General features: G+C 28.2%; 1 protein-coding gene across 1 annotated transcript in view; it reads right to left on the bottom strand.

The window, feature by feature from the left end:
- LOC123299016 (mucin-4-like) overlaps positions 1–21,297 on the bottom strand; it is a 63,242-nt gene that overhangs the window by 5,766 nt on the left and 36,179 nt on the right. The window contains exons 3-17 of the mRNA XM_044881145.1: positions 5,436–5,496; positions 4,502–4,941; positions 4,315–4,439; positions 3,738–3,867; positions 3,491–3,676; positions 3,135–3,400; positions 2,545–2,987; positions 1,805–2,049; positions 1,628–1,745; positions 1,377–1,560; positions 1,120–1,209; positions 859–1,047; positions 652–795; positions 444–590; positions 23–118 (exon numbers count right to left, since the gene is read on the bottom strand). Coding sequence (XP_044737080.1) covers positions 23–118; positions 444–590; positions 652–795; positions 859–1,047; positions 1,120–1,209; positions 1,377–1,560; positions 1,628–1,745; positions 1,805–2,049; positions 2,545–2,987; positions 3,135–3,400; positions 3,491–3,676; positions 3,738–3,867; positions 4,315–4,439; positions 4,502–4,941; positions 5,436–5,496 — 2,864 coding nt within the window. The remainder of the gene's footprint in view (positions 1–22; positions 119–443; positions 591–651; positions 796–858; positions 1,048–1,119; positions 1,210–1,376; positions 1,561–1,627; positions 1,746–1,804; positions 2,050–2,544; positions 2,988–3,134; positions 3,401–3,490; positions 3,677–3,737; positions 3,868–4,314; positions 4,440–4,501; positions 4,942–5,435; positions 5,497–21,297) is intronic.

Here is a 21,297-nt window from a genome sequence, read left to right as displayed (position 1 = left end):
GAATTTTCCGTTGTATACTTACTTGGAAGTCGATGTTTCTGAATTTTGTTTTGATAAATTACTAGATTCAGAAGATGAGAATATTGTTTGGGAATCCTCATTTCCATTTATATTTAATCTGAAAAAAATTAAGATATGTATGAAAAATGTTTTTAAACGAGGTAGTCATGATGGCTATCCTTTTTGGAGGAATCTTGCAGTGACAAGTCTATCAAATATTTCTACTAGAAGAACTCTTTAATTGTATTGAGAGTGATTCATATTCGTTTTCATGACCAGTTAAAACGAAAATTGAATCCGAGGGCAGCTTTTAAAACCTCTTAGGACTATCTCTGGTCTTAAGCATTAACAGTGATAGCATCGTGTCTCCGCTATTAATCGCCAGAATATAAATGGAAGCTTCTTGGAATCAGTTAAGTTTTGGTAGAATAAATAAAACTTACTCGCTCGATGTGTCTGGTAAATTCCGTTGTCGGAAATTTGTTGTTGATACATATTCTGGCATATTAACATTTTTCACAGTTTCAAGCCGATTAACAAATCTCCGTTCTGAGCCACTGTTAAACGTTGTTTTTACATTTAATTCTTCTCTGTAAAAATAAAAAAATAATAATAGAATGAGGTTACAGACAAAAATTATTTAAAACTTACTCATCTGAAGAATCATCCTCAGCACTGTCAACATTTTCATTTTGTTGTACTCGTGAAGTACCTCGTGCAATTGTAACATACTCTGGCATTTCTGAATTACTTCGGAATTGATTTCGACGTTGTTCTTTAACACGTAAAACAGCTCTGAAAGAAAACATCAAATTTAGCAATTAAATTTTTTGATTGAAAATTAAATTAAAGCCGTACTCATTAGGAGATTCTTCTGATGTTCTGGTTTCCGTCACTTTGGTTTTTGTTCCTCGTGCAATTGTTACATATGATGGTAATTGTGAGTTTGAGCTACTATCAGTTTGAATTAAACGTTCTTCAGAATTGAAATTTGTATTCGTTCTAGAGTTTTCTAAACTTTCATCATCATTAGTAGTGGTTCGTTGTCTACAAGTAAAAATTTTAAATTTGCATAAAATAAAAATAAATATCGCTAGAAATCAAATGGAATTTACATACCTGGACCGATTAATTGTAACGTACTGAGGTTTTCCACGATTACTGCTTTCTTCTTCACTTCCACTAAATTGTACTCCATTTCTAAAGTTTCTAGAAATATGAAAAATTGATTTTCAATGAAATTTAATACAGAGATTCCGAAGAAATATAAAATTTCATAACAGTTAACAAGGGTTTAAAAACGAATTTTGATTTTTTCTTACTATTTCAAACGATTGATCCAATTTTAAAAAGTAAATCAAATTATGAATACATACGTTGTTCTGGTTTTGGTTGTACCAATAATATTTCTAGATCCACCACTAAATTGAGCACCAGCGGCATTATTATTCCTAGAAGACAGAACACGTTCATATAAGCTTTTGCTAATTGCGGGTGGTGTAGTACTTCCTGAACTTCCATCAGCTGAAAATAATTGTTTTTCCAATTCTTGAACACCACCTGAAATGAAGATTAAAATTATTTGGCATTAATAAATTTCAATAATATGTCGTTCTGGTGTACTTACCAACTTTCTTGATCAAAGCGATTAATTCTTTTATTACTTTTGGATCTTCTTCAGAGTCAAATACTTGTTTTGTACCACCATCTTCTTCTTCATCGTCATAATATTCGTATTCATCGTCCTAAGAATTAAAATTTGTTATTAAAAGTTCTAAAAATTTTCTTCAAAGTTCTTCTGTACCTCATATATATCTGGAATAGGTGTTGTCGTAGTAGATGAGGCTTGTCTTAATGTTGTTTTACTTGTTGCAGCTGTAATCGGTGCACGTGTTCTTTGGGTTGTAGTTCGTGGTGTGGTTGTTGATTGGACAGTTTTTGGCTGGGCAGTGGTCGTACTTGTAGTTGTGGTTGTAGTCTTTGGCTTTTTGTTACACAAAACATTTCTTGAATAGTCACAAGAATCTGCTGCTTTGTTAAAGTACAACCCTGTGTTTTTGTAGAAAATAAAGAAAATCTTTTAGTGGGGTACCGAAAATGGGTCTCTAACACCTAGACTAAAGAGTCCTTTGTGTAATGCCTGAGAACAATCTGTCACCCAATAGTGATACGTCGTCAGGTAAAAGATATCCGCACGCAGAATACTTCTCCACCGGGATTTATCCCAGGATTGATGAATCCAGACCCAGAATTTAAAAATTAAAAAGAAGTTAAAAGTTTTCAGAGCTAAAAACATGACGCCCCGTAGATTTCTGCAGCGCAAATAACATGTAACCGAGATCCTCATGTTATAAACGACGTTAACAGATATTTTTACTACTATAACTAACGATAAAGGAATTCTGGAAAGTCACTGTGATGTAAGAACTGAAGCTTTTCAAGAGGCTAAGTTGGCAGCCCGCCCTCTTATTAAAGGACTCAGTGACGTAAGGTCGAAGCTCAGTTCTTCTTAAGGACACAGTACTACTTATCAAAAACGCTTACCTGCTGGGCATGTAAATTGATGAGCAACAATTCCTAATTCAGACGGTCCACTACTTAAACACCAATAATACTTTTTACAGTCACTTGGATGTGGGAAAAATCCTTCATCTTCACATTTAAAATCACTTCCAGAATCAGGAGTGGCTGGAGGAGGTGGTGTTGTGTAACTTGGTGTAATTACACTCAATGGAGCTGATGTAGTTGTTGTTGTAGTTGTTGTTGATGTAGTTGTTGACCTTCGCTGACTTTGGCGTCTTTGATTTTGTTTAGATCGACTATTTGCAACACGTCTTCTATTTGATCCTTTGATTACAGTTGTTGATTCCTTACCATCATCAAATTGATTTTGATTTCTTGAATTATATCGATTACTTCCTCGAGAGCGAATAACTGTTGTTTGTGTGATAGTTTGACGTCCTCCACTATTTTGTACGATTTCGGAGCTCTCAATATTTTTGGATGTTGATGGTCTTGTTCGGGATCTGGTCACAACTCTTTCTTCGGATGTAATCAAATTGCTAACAAAGGAAATGAATGGCCATTTAACTAAATAATCTTATTTTTTTAGAAAATTCACGTTTTTAACATACCTTGAACTTTCAATTAAAGCTTCTTTTGCAGCCTCAATTAATGGATACGGTCTGCCATGGCATTTACCACGAAAATCGTCATTATCAATTGACCAAAACATAATACCTCCTAAATCCTGTTCAGCCACATATTTTGCTTTTAATCTAACAATATTTTCATCGTCATAGCCAACCCATTGGTCATCTTTGTAAGCGTATGGTCCCATGGCACTTGGATTTGGTTGAACAACAGTCCAACCAGAATTCGAGTTAATATTTTCACAAATCTAAAATATAAATATTATTGCTCAACGTTTCTGGGAAATTTCTCGGCAAATTCATAATTTACAAATGATACAAAAAAACATAATATTTACCTCGTAATAAGCTAGATATCCTTTTTCTTTGGTAGCATCACCCATTTCACCAGGTCCATCTGCTGGAGCACCAAGTTCATTTGCATCAGGATTAAATAGGGTGTATGACCGACCGTATGTGGGTATTCCAAGCACCAATTTTTGTCTATCAGCACCATTTTCTAAATAATATTTTATGGTGTGGTCCTAACAAAAAAATAATAATTGTAAATTTTCACATAGAATTTCTTGGAAATTTATTACGTACAATATTTAATTCAGCATCGTAATTATACTCATTGTCTTCTTCGAGTGGATACAATGGGGCATGATGATTTACGGAAGGTTCGAATGCCGAATGGTAATCGTAACTTAAAATATTCATCCAATCTAGATATCTGCAAAAATAAAAGAATTATATTATGGATACTTGAAATAAAACACTCACAACAGGCCTGAATTTAAGTATTAGACCACTTGGGCCTTGGCTCTAGGAAAGGTCAAATATTTTTTGGTACATGTTAATTTGATCTTAGGCAAGACGAAAAATGTTGAAAATTTTTATCTATTATTTATTAATATTATAGAATGTTATCTGCGATTCCACCATCAAAGATTTTTTATTTATTCGTTAATTCTGAAGATCCTGATCAGGATAATCGGCCAAACTTATTAAATTATTTTATCTATCCTTGATAAGTGTGCGAAGTTTTAATTCAATCCGACGTTTTACAGAGGGTGAGAATCACGTTTTAAAGATTCCGTTACATAGATCCATACCAACGTTTAAGAAAATTATATTTTTCCTGAAATTTCCTATTTCAATTTTATAAATAAAAACATACTTGTTAAGTTTTTCAACATCGAATCCTTTCTTGATATATTCGATACCTGCTGGTACAGCCATTGTAAGTAATAATTTTGGTCGACCAGTTTTTGCTGCTTCCCGTTCAAATTCCTCCCGTAATTCCTTTAAATAAATAAACAATAATTAAGTGATAATATTTTGAATGAAAAATTTGAAAAAAATACCTGAACTAATTGACAATAGTTTTCCTTGTCATGTGGTTTTCCACCATCACGAAAACTTGGATATTCCCAATCCAAATCCAAACCATCGAAATGATTTACACGTAAAAATTTCACAACATTCTTAACAAATTCTTTACGTTTCTCTGAACTTGCTGATAACGATGAAAATCTGGATGAACCCTCATTCCAACCACCGATGGCGATTAATGTTTTTAAATTTTTATTATATGTTTTAAGGCCAGTAAATTTTGCATAGCCACCTTTCTCAATATCTTGATATTTATCAAATGGCTTTAATGTATTATCTTTGGTAAAACCACCAAATGCATAAATTAAATGTGTACATAAATATGGATTTATATTTTGTGGATTAAATTTTGCTGTCCCCGGCCGGTATACCGACCAATTTGTGTAATAACAAACTATACGTACTTCGGCATCTAAAAAGTGAAGAAAAACATACTTTTGAGTATATTCGGCTCAAGGAATTGGAAATCTGATGACTATTTTTCGATCTGTAGAATCACCAGAAAAAAAATATGTTTCGTACAAGATTTTAGGTATTATCCCAAGAAGTACTCACCCAATCGTAAAAATTTCAACCCAAATTTTGTATTTTTGGGATCAAAATAAACCTTTAAACAAAATTTCACTGAAATCCGAAACAATTTTTTATTTTATTTATCAATTATTTAAAGGAATATTTCCCCCTTAAGAAAATTTTAAAAATAGTGATCACTTTTTCCCTTCTGATGCAACTGAAAGCTCTTAATAATTGGACACAAAATTGGGGTTGATTTGACGATTGGATAAATAGTTTCTGAGATATTTCTTGTTTTTGGAATTATATCTAGGGAAAAAATGTCGAAAATGTTGTTCTCATTAAGAAAAATATTTGAGTTCTTGAAAAAAATTGTTCATAATTGATACTTACTTAAGTAGTATGTTTGAAAAGCACCAATAATAAATAATGCCAGCCATATTTTTATTTTGACCTGAAACAAAAATTAAACTTTCATTAATTTCTTAAATTTTGTATTTACTAGTTTCCGAAGAAAATCAACAATATTTTTATTTCTTTGGATGATAAAATTATTTTTGGATAATTTTATTTTTTAATTTCAGGCAAGAATCATTTAAAAGCTGCCAAATACGCCACGATAATAACGATTGATTATTGATTGTTTCTACATATTGTTCATTTTATAACAAAATTATGATATAATTTACAAAATTCCTTTGGGAAATAACGATATTCTTGATACGTTATCAAGAAGAAAATTTTAGAAAATATAGGAATAATTCAAGAAAATTAAAAATATAAAATAAATAGTTGGATTATTATTAAAAAATAGGTTAATTCTCTGGAATGCCAAACAACACTTTTAGAGACGGTTTTGTTTGAAATTACTTAATTTATTGGCGGATTAATTCAGATATGTTGGTTTTAATAGTTTTAAATAGTTCTTTATTCATCAAAGTTACCGATTATAATACATTGTTTTTTAAAGATTAAAGTGATCCGACTAAAGATTAAGCGATCGATTTTAGAGTAAGGAAGTAATACTGTTGAAGGCAACAAATATTTTTAGAAGTATTTGCAAGACAAACATTTGTGAAAACGTAGTTTTAGATAGTTTACCATCATTCCGAAAGCTCTTCAAGTATCAATTGTTACGGTCTTAGTCAAAATTGTTACAAATAATCTGGCTTGACTATAAGTAGGTATCAAAAAAATAATTTAAATTAAATTGTTAAAAATTTTGGAAAAACGATTTTAATCCACTTTTTAAAATAAAATTTTAAAAAACACATATCTATTTTATATAAAGGCCTTTTCACATGTAAAAATGTCTGCTACACATGAACGCTTTTTGTGGGAAAATTTCATTTATCAAACGAAACAAAAAACAATACCCGTACAATACTTTTTAAGTAATTAAACTTTATCTGATATTTTTTTAATAACGGTTATCAAATATAAAAAATCTGTTTATGTTGTTCAAACGACCTTGAAAAAAAATAAGAATGTTGTCAAAAATCTTGCGGGAGAGAAGGTGAATCTTATTATTTATTACTCGACAAGTTGATATAGACAACCTTGAATAATTAATTATATTAATTATATTATTAAAGATGCTTATACATTCCGCTTTATATAACGGAAAATTATTGATAAATATCTTCATGTTTTTCTTATTTAAGTAATTACTTTTTAATTATATACCTATTTAAAAACATTTTTTTTAATGGGGCAGTTATTTGTGTGAAAAAAATTCCAATACAGAAGGAGGTACAGTTTACTGAAGCAAAAAAACATCAATGTATCAGCAATATTTTCTGTGAAACATGTATTAATGACTAGCAGATACCTGCCCGCTTTGCTGGGCAATTTTTCTTTTAAAAACAAACAAATTAACCTTTACTTTTATAAATTAACCTTTGATTTTTATACTTTTTTGATCAGAATTATCCCATAAACTGAGTTTCATCAAATTCCAAAACAAAAACTTTTTTTTGCGAATTTTGACCCAAAAAGTACAAAAATGGGGTGCATTTAATGACTGGTTGAATAGTTTTTGAGATACGGACTAAAATCGAATTAAATATTGTGATATCTCAGAAATTCTGCATCCAATCATTAAATTAATCTGATTTTATACTTTTCGGAACAAAATTAAAATTAAAAGGGTTACCCCTTAAAACGATTTGAACTTTAAGTATATAGCTTCACAACTATTGCTTCAAATATTTCGTACAACGATTTAGTATAGTTTCAAATTTTTCGAAATTCTACCTCAAAGGGGAGGGGTGAAAGCCGTGACAAAGTAGGAGCAAGTGAAATGAAGGCTATAAAGCGGTGGTATTTAAGCCCAGCGAAGCGGGTGGGTATCAAGTTTGTTAACTATATAATGCGAAAAGAATGTTTCAGGAAATAAAAAATCTGCGTGCACGGATATTCCTGGTTGATAAAATAATTAATTGTGTAAACACAAAAACGAAAATGATTAACAAATTTATCTGATAATTTGTAGCCAAAGCGCTAGTAAAGAACTTCAGAGGTGTAGGTAATAGATTCTATATTCAGCCTGATGAATATTGATTGTCTTCTTTTCATGTATATTTTGAAATGGCTTCCTATCTAATGGTTCGAAGCTTAGATTATTTTATAGACGAAACAAAATATTTTCAAAATAATACTTTTCGATAAAACTTTAGATAACAATAAAACTGTGATAACGGTTATTAAATATATTTATTATTATATAATTTTTTTTCTATTTCCTGTTTTAAAATAATCAATTTAGGATATAATGAATGCATAAAGTTCATCAAATATTAAATATTTTTATTTTAGTATTCCATAAAGATACATACACATTGTAATAATATTATATTATTACCTATTATATTTATATACTCAACTTCCGTTTTTTATTTTATGAAAAAAAAAAAAGAAGTCATTGGACTCCCTGCAACTGCCAGCTACCAAAATACGTGAATATTTTTGTATTGTTTAATATTATTATGAAATAAATAAATTATATTTTTTATTTTATTTATTTATTTATTAATAAAAAATATATAAATTATTTATATAGGTATTATTTACAAAAGTGTAAAAAAATTAAATTCTTTCTAATTGCCATTAGTTTTATTAAAACAATACCAATAGTTTAAATCGGTAAAAGTTTAAGCTAAAATATGGAGTGTAATTGTAAAAAAAAACAACATTATTTGCATCGCTCTGAGAAATTAGAAACTTTCTGCCATTTTTTTCCACGTATCCTGCCTGTTGTTAATAAATTTGGTTAAAAAATACTGCAAACGAATTCAATAATCGATTCACTTTAAATTTTACTTCGGCTCATTAGGAAATCAAAAAAGAATTGTAAAAATTTCGTCTCAATAGGGAATCAAATTGTTATTGTTAGTTAGATTCAAAGCAATGAATAGTTAAATGGCTATAATTATGATTGTAGCAAACGGAACTGCAATTATATTCCAGCATTGCCAAATCTTGAATTATATCCCGCTATTCATTTCACTTACTGCTCATCGAGGGCTGAATCGATCTTAATTTTAAGTTCAATTTAATTTTAAAATAATTCCGTAAACATATTACAAAAGAAGAGAGTAACGATATGTTAAAGATTTTAGGAAAGTTTTGAATTTTCCTAATAAGGTTTTTTCTAGCTAGTCACAACTTTGAAAATAAATCGTTTGGAAAATTATGCATAGAAATTTTGAAAGCCTTGAAAAACAAGAATCTCTATAATAATATTGATGAAATTTTTTTGAAACTGTATCCTAATAATAGACAAATAGACATAACTGTCTGATATATGTATCTACATGTAATGTCCGGTACTATTTCTATTCAAGCATATCTATTTAAACGCAGGAAATTCTTATTCTTTAATTTAATATTTCGTATTGTTTTACTAGAAATATTTGTGTTATTTTTTATTTTATTTTTTTTTGTAAACAATGCAAATCTATGACAGTATCTCTAGCTAGTCCCAGACAGTTTATATAATGATTTTATCGATTAAATAATAGATAAAATCAATCGAATTGTAACACGAATGAAACGTTCTATTAAAACTTTTATAATAAATTATTGTTATTTATACCCAATGATTTTAATCAACTTATTTGAAATAAATTTTTGAAATTGTAAAATATGGAATGAAAATTAAAGACCATGATGCAGGTTGTTTTAAAAACAAATTTCTTTATACGTAAAGTCAATTACACAGAAAATATATACAAGTGAATGCGTTAGTTTTAGTATCTGTCCTTAATCAAATCTGTTTGGACATAAATGTTCCTGTGTTCAAAGTAAAAAAAAACTGTTAATAAAAACTTCTTTTTAAAGCAAAAGCTTTTATTGTACCAACAATTAGAAAGTAATTCTTTCTATAAGTCACTCATACATGACTATTCGTAAAAGCTTGAGGCCGCTCAAAATAAATTATCAACAATGATTCGAAGCACCTCAAAGTGTGTATGTAACAATGTTTGTTCGAGTGGAATCTTGCAACTTAGATTCATATTGAGTGTCTAAAGCTTTTACGGATTTTCTATGTATGAGTGAAAAATTATTTTCTTTTTAGTATAATAGATGCTTGTGCTCTAAAAAGTATTTTTTATTTAAATTTTTAATTTAATACTAAAAACCCCATGTATATCAAATATGGTAGAGGCTATGGAAAAATCAGGATGTCATCGGAACTAAACGTTATTGCAAAATTTCTGCTCAATTGGTTGACGATATCTGCTTCAAAATTGATTTGCAAGATTCCACCCGAACAAACAAACATATATACATACATACATGCATTGCAAATTAAATAAAAGCTTGTCAAAATGATCTAAGATACTTGCTGTGGGCGTTAATTCAAATTAATTTATAAATTTTCTCTGAATTACGTTTTGGTTATAAAATCGTAAAACAGCGCTTTGAATTAAAACATCTCACTAAAAAAAAAAAGAAAGATTTTTTTAAATGATTATGTGATTAAGAAATTTTTTTCATTAATTTTCATTTTAGGAATTCGAAAATGAGATAAGTTTTGAACATTGTAAAAGTAAAGGGCTTTAATGAAAGCTGATACTTAAAATTTGAAAATTCGGGACAAAATCAGTAGTTTCATGCAAATTTTAATAATAATTTTAAATTTGCATATCAACACAATAATTTAATATAAAAATCAATTATTAGAGCGAATAATATTGATTAATATATAATCAATAAAAATAACATCTCCATCGAGATAAACATAAAATTATTATATAAAAATTCCTACAAATTACAGAAGAAAAAAAAAAAATTATTTTTTTATTAATGATTCAATAGATAATTAACTGCTATAATGACATTCCATTATAGTAGAATTATAAAATTATTGTAGTATTTTATTTGAAAATGCATTTATTAAATTAATATAAAAAAATTATATAATTTGTTTCTTTGTTTTAAATGAATAAAAACTGATGTATTTATTATAAATCCAAACGATGAGAGCGATGCACACGAGTAATTCCGTGCATGAGATGAATAAAAAAAAGTGTTAACAAATTTTTATATAATTTTTATAATGAGATTAAAATTGGCTGATAATTTTATTAAATTAATTTTTATAAATAAATAAAAATTTAATAAAGTTTCTAAATTGAAATTTGGAATTCTAAAATCAAAACAGAATTAAATACAGTGTGTTTATTTCAAAATCACGTCAAGTCAAGAAATATTAAGGGTAGATACTTTTAAAATGAACACTCTGTATAAGTTAAATAATAAAGAAAATTGGAGTATTGATCGAGGTTTGAGTTTCGCCTTATTCAAACATGGATTATTGTTTATGTGCAAGAGTTGCAAGCGCCAATGTCGAAAATATTACGAAAGAAATTTAGCATTTTTAAAATCTATTGAAACTTTCAAATTTTTTGTAATATTTTTTCGTATCTTTACTTTCTTTAAACAATTATATGAGAAAACATTGCGTATAAAAACCAATAGGTGTCTCAATTTTCAATACGAAAATTTCTTAATACAATATATTTTTAAACCATTTAGGAATGTTACTGAATTTTAATTCGCGGAATTCTTACAAAAAAATCTCATAAACATAAATACTGAAAATGTTTTTCATTTATCTTAAAAAAGAAACCTGATTTCGTAACTTCAAACACTTAACCACAAAACTAAGTATGGGATCTGTAATAAAAACAAGATTAAAATTGCGTAAAAAACAAATGATGAAGCAACACATTAAACAGTATTTCCAAGAAATATGCGCCCATACAAACTAATACTAACAATAATGTTAAGAAAAACCTCTAAAGACAAAACAAGTTAATTTTTATTTATAAACAAAGAGCTGTAATTAGATGTAAAGATAGTTCCTAAAATACTCAAAGTGTCTAAAAAGAATCAAAGTGTAGAAGTTCATTCTAAAGCAAGAAAAACTAATTACTATTTATGAAAAGATTGGATAAAGCATCAAAGAGCATCTGGAAAAATCGTAGAAAATAACAAAAAGGAGTTCTCTTTGCGAAAATTTACTGCATAAGTTATATTTGACCAAATACGATAAGCAACGTGTTCGTTTGACAGATTCTATGGGCGAAAAAATGAACTGTAAGAAAATGAATTAATGAGAGATTTTTTTATTTTATTATTTTACTCTGTATTTATGTAATATATTTTAAGGAATATTAATTATAGTCCTAAGTATGCAACGCTTGGAAATATTGATATAATAACGAAAAAAATTTGGTACAGGTAATCACCTAATTGGACGCCTGGTCCTGACAGTATCATGATTATTGCAGGAGTTGTCACAGAAAGCAGGAGGAAGAAACGATGTCTCATATCCTCTGTCACTGCCCAGCTCTTCCCACGAGGAGGTGTTCTCACTTGAGCCAGCCTTTCTTTGGCGATCTCTCCGACCTGAACTCCATTGTCGTCAAAGCACTTCTCCTGTTCTTCAACAGCTCCAAATGGTTCATGGAGTAGCGGCCGGGGATGAGCCAACTTCTTTTCGGTATCACAGCGGACCCTATGGTCTAAGTATGTCCTACCCCAGGACAGCTACTCTTACCTAACCTAGTCACCTAAGTACTCCATTTCCCTTTGTCCGTCCGTTCGTCTGTCTTTGAACATGGTAACTTAAAACAAAAAGAGATATTGAGCTCGTAAAAAGTGAGGTTGAGTTCGTAAATTAGTAACATAGGTCAATTGGGTCTTGGGTCCGTAGCATCCATCTTATAAACCGTAAGAAATAGAAGAAAAGTTTGAATGTAAAAAATGTTACCGATAAAAAAATAAACAACTTGAAGTTGAAACAATTTCTCGTGAAGGCCTTTATTTATCCATGAGAGTGCAAATTATATTAGAACATAAGCTTCCATTTTGCCCAAAACTGTACAACTTAGAAAGTTGAAAATTTGTATGTAGCTTTAAATACTTGGTCTTTTGTACCATATTTCATACTAAAGCTCTCGGATAATATGAAGGGGACAAAAAAGCTTTTAAGCTTTTTAAGCTTATCTAATTTATAAAACAATACAAGGTCTGGTATTGGACACTGTCTATACAGCAACAATTGTCTATTTTCACTTGTTGTCTTCTAATCTTTTGTTTGTAATATTTGATTCTCATATCTTTCTTTACACCTACAGAATTTCAAAAACTTTCTGTAATGTTTTTATAAAATGTGATAAACATCAGATTTAGTAGAAAAAAATTTGCTTTTTCAATTTGTAGTTTATTTAAAAATCTTCATTCCACTTTTCATTACTGAATTTAATAATAATAAGTATTATATTTAGTTGAAAGTTGTTATGGCTTTCTTTCGTTCGATAAACAACTGCACAATATATAACTAGGAAACAAGTTAATTTTCAATGCATCATACATTACTTTCATCATCTATTTTATTGTTATTTTCAATTTTAAATTCGGAAATAGTGAAATATTTTTGTTTATCTAAAAATTAAGACAATAATAAAATCTAATCATTTACAAAATGTTCCATATCTGTGAAAAGTGTTGTGTTCGCATTTTCTTTTGTCTTGAATTAAAAAATACCTACAATCAAAATATAAATATTATCAAAGATTACTTATTGCTGTTGTTTACATTTCATCAAAGATAATCAATGAGAACTGAAAAAATATTTAATGAGGATATTTTGATTTTGCCTCAATTTTCTAAAACAAGTTTTGTATTATATAAATACGTATTTAAACTACCATGCAGTCACCAACTTAGCAAAGAGTAACATGCATTATAAGGGTAAGGAGTCAATCATTAATTTCGTAAGAATCCCGAGCGGGGTGTTTAAAAAATGTCCTTATCTTAGGGGAGGGGGTTATACCCGTTCTTACATAATATTTTCTAGGTTGAAATTTAATATTAAAAATTTAGTTCCATTTCCGATACCGAATGGTTTTCTTCATTTTTAGATCCCGAACTAAAAAAAAGAGGTGTTATAAGTTTGACCGCTATGTGTGTGAGTCTGTCTGTCTGTGACATCGCACCTAAACGGATGAACCGATATATCCGATATATTTTTCGAATATCCGAAAAAACTAAAAAATTGGCGATGGTCTTCAAAATCGACTAAGTTTGTAAAAAGCTTTAAGAAAAAAGGAAATTTAATAGAAAGTGTTTTCAGGTGTGTTTCAACCCGAAAAATTTGTCGGGGTTTTTTTAAATTTTGTAAATTTCACTTGTACACTTCAATTTAATCTTATTTTACAAAATTTTTATTCTTTATAAAATTTTTATAATCTTAAATATGTTTATTTGTATCCATTTAAAATTTGTTTAATAATAAACTGTGGACTTTCGTGTTACTGATCTTTTTTTAACCACATTTTATTATTTTGAAAAACAAAATAGTATCTAACGTAAGAAGAAGGAGGATTCGGGAAATCTTATGTACACTTACGCATGAGGGTGAGGTAGGATAAAAAATCGCCTAAATCATCTTAAGTAATTAATAAATGGTATCTCTATATGTCAGTTGTCATACCAAAAGTTTGTGCGTGATCTACGATGTGATTAGATAATACAAACAACAAAATTAAGCACGTTTTACCTATCTAGTTACTTTTTTGCTGCAAGACAGTTTATTCGTTGATGACGGAAGTTATTGCGAACTGCCAATTGTCTATAAATATAATCAGTATATGTATATACCCATAATTTATAAAAGTAATATCCTACATATTTATTTATTTCTAGTTTCTTTATTAAAACATTATTGTAGAAAGATCTACTTTAATAATCATAGTATTAGCACTTGCCACACATGTAGTACGTAGGTACAATATACATACATATACATACTTAATGCCTTTTTAAAATAAAGTGCATACCTAAATATAAATCTTCAATTTTAATCATATAATTTATAAAACAAGTGTTAGTCATAGAATAAGTTACACATTAACACTTATACAAAATATTTTTATTAATTAATATTAAAATAAATTGTTTAAGTTAAAAAATATTTTAGTTTTTGTATTTTACTTTTATTTTAGACGCCATTTTCATTTAGGCTTAGCTATGAAGAAGCGGTTTCTCTTTTTGCATAATTGCAAAATATACATTGTTCGTGAATCTTTTTAGATAAATTTTGGTACCTAAATGTGTTTTTTAATGTCCATCTCCTAAAACGTATATCCACCCTCAGGCTTGCGTTCTAGAAGTAATTTTTAGTTATCAAAAATTGTTTACCACTTCCACACCAAAATCGATATTACTTATACAAACTATTTGCTTTAATTAATATTACAAGTGAAATTTACAAAATTAAAAAAAAAAACTATTTTTGGAAACTTAGCTATAAAATGTTCTCAATCAAAGCGGTTCGACCGTTTAGGGGCTACGATGCCACTGAGAAACACACAGACGCACAGATAAACATTTTAAACTTATAATACTCCTTCTTAAATCAATATCAAAGTGATGGCCAAGGACATCAGATTAGATGAAAAGGATACTTAGAGAGCTATCCTATTTTCGGACAAATTTTTGGAAATATTTTAATTGAAATTGAAATATTTGAGTTGAGTTGAGTTGAATTACCTAATTGTTTTACCATTTCACTTTTCAAAATGAATTGAGCCAGGTGTATTTTACCATTCATTTCCATATAGTAATTATTTATATATGTTAAAATTATACGTCATGCCTTTTCCAAACTAAATGGATTTTGAAGATTATCGCCAATTATTGATAATTTTGTTTTTATAAACACTTTTAGTTTAGACGTCATTTTCATTTAGACTTAGCTTTGAAGAAGCGGTTTCTCTTTTTGCACAATCGCAAAATATACTTTTTTTTTGAGGATCTTTATGACGATTTTTCGAAAATGTTGAAGTGCGTTTGACCTCTGATAGTATTTTCTAATGTCCATCACCGAAAACGCGCATCCACCCTGAGGCTTGCGTTCTAGAAGAAATATTTAATTATCACAAATTGTTTACCACTTTCACACCAAAATCGATAATTCCAATAAGAATTGCAATTAATATTCAAGAAAATTAGAAACAATAGTCTAACCTACCTAATTTATAATAATTAATGATGCATGAAAAAGAATTTACTGTTTTAATAAAATAATTAAAACGGTAACTAAATTGTTTTTATATGTCTATGTGCGGTTTAATGCACAGTGATTACCTGTCACCAATGAATTTACATTGTTATAACCATAAATTAAATAATATTTATTAAACAAACAAAAAATTAATAAAACCTATAATTTAATAATCATTGGTAAAATCTTAGCTAGTATACAAAACTCTTCGTGGAATATTATTAATTGTAAAACTTAGAACACTTATATAGGACCGTTAGAAAATATTATATCTATATATATATATATATATATATATAAGAATGGAAGCTGGATCTAGAAGCCTGAAATTTTGTTCACAGGATCGATTTTAGTCCATATCTCAAAAACTATTCGACCAGTCATCCAAGGCACCCGATTTTTGGGTCAAAATTACCTTATATACTGAGTTTTATCGTAATTGGAGATTTTTTGCAAAATTTTTAAGGGGTACCCTTTTGAAAAAATCGAGAAAAACGCAAAAATTTTTTTTTGAATTTGATGAAACTCGGTGTATGTATGTAACGCAATATTTGGATCGATTTTAGTCCGTATCTCAAATACTATTAGACCAGTCCGCAAATGCAATGCATTCAATTGACAAATTCTAAAATATTCATACTATAACTAATTAAAAAATTTAAAAAAGAAACACAGTTATTCCATAGTTTTAACTTTTCACTTCCGTCGCCAGTCTTCATAACTGCCTCCGTTTTCTTTTAAAATTATTCTACTGTTTTGCGTCGACGAGTTTGTTAAAAAATTGTAATCTGATTATGATTTAAAATTTCTTTTAAATGTTCAATTATGTTTAATTTTTATCAACAGGTTCTATGCTTGTTAACATTAATTATAAAAAAAAATTAGCATCGGTTAATTAAAATTAATAATCAAATTAACTTAATAATTTAAATTGAACCACATATTGAGTTTTCATTCAAATCAAGCTGTGAATTAAAATTTTTATTACAATTAAAATTAAATAATAACGCTAATTTTTTGATTTAACAATTTATTATATTTTTTTTACAGAACATACAGGTATTAATTTTTTCAACATCGGATACCGTGAAACAAATTAATAACAAGAGAAAGGAGTGAAATGAATGAAATTAATTAGCATCAGAATATTTTTATACCATGCATATATGTAATATGCAAGGTATACTAAGTTTAGTCCCAAGTTTGTAACGCTTAAAAATGCTTCGAACAAAATTTTAGTATAGGTGTTCATAAAATCCATTTCCGGTTGTCCGTCCGCCCGTCCGTCCGTCTGTCAACTCGATAACTCAAAAACGAAAAATATATATAAAGTTGAAATTTTTATAGTGTACTCAGAACGTAAAAAGTGAGGTCGAGTTCGTAAATGAGCAACATGAGTCAATTGGGTCTTGACCTATGAGTCCGTAGGACCCATCTTGTAAACCGTTAGAGATGGAACAAAAATTTAAATGTTCTTTATCAAAAAATAAACAACTTTTGTTTGAAACATTTTTTCGTAAACATCACTGTTTACCCGCGAGGGCGCAAATTAATCGTGAATTGTAAAGTATGTATTATATAAATCGTGTATGTATGTGCAATGTGATATAGTAATCAACGCTATTTATGCATGGTATTTCAACAATTAACTCAGTCAATTGTTTGTTTTCACTTGTTTTATTGTAATTTTAATATTTCTCTCAAATAATCCAAATTTTTGTTTAGATTGTTTCCTTGTATTTCTATATGAAGCAAAGAGTTTTTCCTTCCTACCACGTGCTAAATTTTACACAGCAGAATCTCATAAGATGATGAAAAAGGATACTGATTTATCTTGATCATGGTGTTCCTAAAATCACTGTTAAATATCCGGACAGGTGTTTTTGTATTTCAGAGAAAGACAAAGATTACTTACTAGAAAGCAAGTAATCCAGAAATGTTCGAGTAAAAGAAAAATAAAAGTATGTAAAAAGTAAACAAAAAGTTTGTTTTCTGTTTATTTATTTATAAGTTTACCATTGTGTTTTGTTTTTTAAATAAGATTCTACCTTAATCATTGTTTATCGGTCTATACTTTATTTCCGCTTTAAGCAAAATGTTGGGGAGGTAAAGTCTGGAAAGGTGCATCATGTTCCTTGAATTAAATCAAAAAGATCATTGATAGTTAATGTTACAATTATTTTTTATTTAAGTTAACCTATGTAAAATAAACGAAAAAAGAATTGCATTGAGCTTAATGAAAAAGTACCTGAAGCTTGGACGACGCTCTGAGAAGAGCAGATGGTCTTAATCTGATAGGAAAGGTTAACGCCTATGATGCTGTATCTTATTAATAAAATGTAAATATTACATGATAAAGGAACCGCTACGGGTATTCCTAGTTACATTAGGATGTGATTCAAAGTGCATTACGGTATCGTACAATGGATCACGCAGTAATAAAATAGATAAAGCTTTTATTGATAGTTGTTTAATAATATCTCTGTAATGAGACGTTTTCTTAAAATGCGCATTTATATACATTTAAAATTATGTTGTGAAATTAAAATTTCAATTTAAAATTTTCAATATTTAAAAGGTTAAAATTAAAATTAATAGTTTTTTCAAATAACTTGATTGTTTTACTAAAAAATTCAACCGACACAGATATTATCAAAAACTTATATATTTTGAGGAAGATTCACTTTTATTTAAATAATAAATGAATATATATTTAAACAAATATTTTTAATTAATTTTATTCAGGAAAGTTCATAAGGGCTTCATTAGAAGTAATAAATTAAATTTTTTTTATATAAGTAAGTCTTTATTATATAATCGAAATCTATTATGGACATTTTTACACCAAGAGACGTGTACTTGTTTAACTGGTTATCAATTTTAATCATATTCAATAAAATTTTTCATATTAATCGAACATCTTTATAAATATTAAATTCATAAATTTTATTAACAAATTTGGATATCAAACCCCTTTTAATATTCATTTTTGTCGGAACATATAGAAATATCTACTTCTTTCCAACTTTAAAATTGTGTATCTTTTGTTGAATATCAAAGGTTAAAAATGAATGGCCGAAAATTCTTAGACGTATTTAAATAGACCCGTATTCGCGTGCAATATTTTTATTAGTTATATTAATAAAATCTAAAAAGACAGACACAAGTCCACTGGTTTACATAGCGAATTTAACAGTGGGGCTCATAATTGGGAAGATTTGAACTGCTCTATATTTTTATGGACCCCGACTATTAAAATCGCTATGTTAACTACTGGGCTTGTTCCTTTCTTTTTAGATTTTATTTAACTCAGTCAGGTTTGTTATTATTTTTTTTTATTAAGTATTTATTTTTTATTTTTTTATTCTTTTTTGCCTCAAACACTTAATTATGAAGACTTGGGATCTTAAGACGAATATAACGATACCTTAACGGTCGAACCCCCCCCCCCCCCCAGCCTTTAGAAGATAGGAGCTAATAAAGAAATTTTCAAACAAATATACATACATGCATACCAACAAGATACGCGCGACAAACACAATCACTCCTTGATAGTCGGGTAAAAGTAATTTAAAAAGAAAGAAATTATGTCCGTGTCTTGAACAAAAGCTTGAGTTAAAAATTGGCTGAAATGGGCTTAGAAAAAAGTAAGAGTAAAATCCTTTCATTGGATAAAAATGAATATCAAATGAGAACATCAAAAGAGAAAAAGTGATAAAATTGTCTGTTTTCATAACACGAATAGAAATAATTTACGTAACAACTTTTCTAAAAGATATTTAAAAAAGATTTTAATATTAATACTTTTATTAATTAATTATTTATTTATTTAGTAATTAAATAATTTTGATGTTACGAATTACAAATTTGTTTTATAATAAAAAAAACTGTTAGTCTATTAGTCACAAAAATAATTATGTAATTAATAAATAAACTTTTTTTGTAATGATTTCAAAATATTTTTCTTAAAAATAAAAAGATTAAAAAAGTGTAAAAAAAGACACATCCGGAAATGGAGTTAATGAACATTCCAAAAATTCGTATCAGTTTTTAGGTGTTATAGCTGATAGAAATAAGAAAAAGTGTAATCGAATTATTTTGTGGCTTCTTTATTTTAAAATTTCAAATAATAAAATTTAATATTTGTAATAAAACAATAATATTTTTAAGAAATTATACAGAAAGTTTTTTATTTTTTGGAAAAATGTTTGAATTATGATTTTATGAATCATAATAATAGTAATAATGTTTTTTTGTAGGTACCTATGTTTGCTTAGACCTAAAGGTGAATTCATTAAAAATAAATTCAATGTTAAAAAAAAAAAATTTTATAAAAAAAAATTGAATTTGTTGATAATTAAAAAGAAATTTTTCATTGCACATTCTCACATACAATATAATTATTATTATTTAAAATAAATAAAATAATAAATTAGGAGATATTTATATTTTTAAACATTGTATAAATTTATTGCATTTTTAGACAGATAAAAGGTGAGATATTTTTCTTTGAAAGTTTGAAAACGTCAAGATAAAAAGAAAAGTGAATTTGTAATTAATTTGTTTAGTAGTTAGAAGATTATTAATAGTTTTATAGGTACATGAAAGTATAGTTTTGACTTGGGATTGATAAAGGTAAGTGTGATAGTACAAGGGAAATTTACAAAATTTAAAAAACTCTTGACAAATTTTTCGTATTATATTCGCAGAACCCTAAGCTGGCACTTGAAACGTATCTAAGAACACTTTACATTAAATTACCTTTTTACTTAGAGCCTTCTCTAAACTGAACCGATTTTGAAGATCATCGGCTTTTTTTTTTTAGTTTTTCCTGGTACGGAATCCTAAACTCGTACTTGAAACATAGCTAAGAACAATCTCCAATAAATTACTGTTCAAACGAAACCAAAAAATCCAGATCGGTTCATCAGTTTATGCCACAGAAAGATAGACATACACACATAGCGGTCAAACTTATAACACCCTTTTTTTTGCTTCGGGGGTTTAAAATAACTCGAGATGCGAATTTAAGAAAAAAATATGGTGAGACCTACGTCGAAAGAGTTGAAAAATGAAGTGCAATGGTAAAAAATACATTTCTCCAGATAAAGGTAAAACAAAATATAGAATTTTCGTCTTATTACTACTAAGGGCAACTACTAAGGGCAATGCCGTTACCTACTGTATTTGGGAGCTCAGGCAAATTTAAAATATACAAGTTAAAAACTGTTAATTTTGGCATCCAAAATCAAAATAACATAAAATTTTAATTTTAATGAAAATTAGCTTGAAAAAAAAAACCCTAAAAGACAAATTTCTAAACAAGAATGTTATCAAAAATTGGCAAAAATAAAACATTGAACTCAGTAGTTCATTTATTACCAACATTCCAAAATGTCGCGTCAGGGGATTCCTTTCTAAACATTTGATATCATTGATGATAATTAAAATTATTAATAAAGTTAAATATATTATTAATGAATGTATATCACTTGTTCTTTTTTACTTCCATATACAAGTTATAATATATTGAGATTTTGTGTTCAAGATTAAGTGCGCAACCTTAGTTTTTAGAATAACAAAGGGCAACAGTACTACTTTCATTTTTAAATAGACGTAAAAATGGACCGATTTTTTAAACTCATTTTAAGCCTTTTTTGTGGTCATTCTTCGTTT

The sequence above is a fragment of the Chrysoperla carnea genome, chromosome 4 (assembly GCF_905475395.1).
Source record: "Chrysoperla carnea chromosome 4, inChrCarn1.1, whole genome shotgun sequence".
NCBI classification, from domain to species: Eukaryota; Metazoa; Arthropoda; class Insecta; order Neuroptera; family Chrysopidae; genus Chrysoperla; species Chrysoperla carnea.
This window is presented reverse-complemented; position numbering and strand designations above follow the sequence as displayed.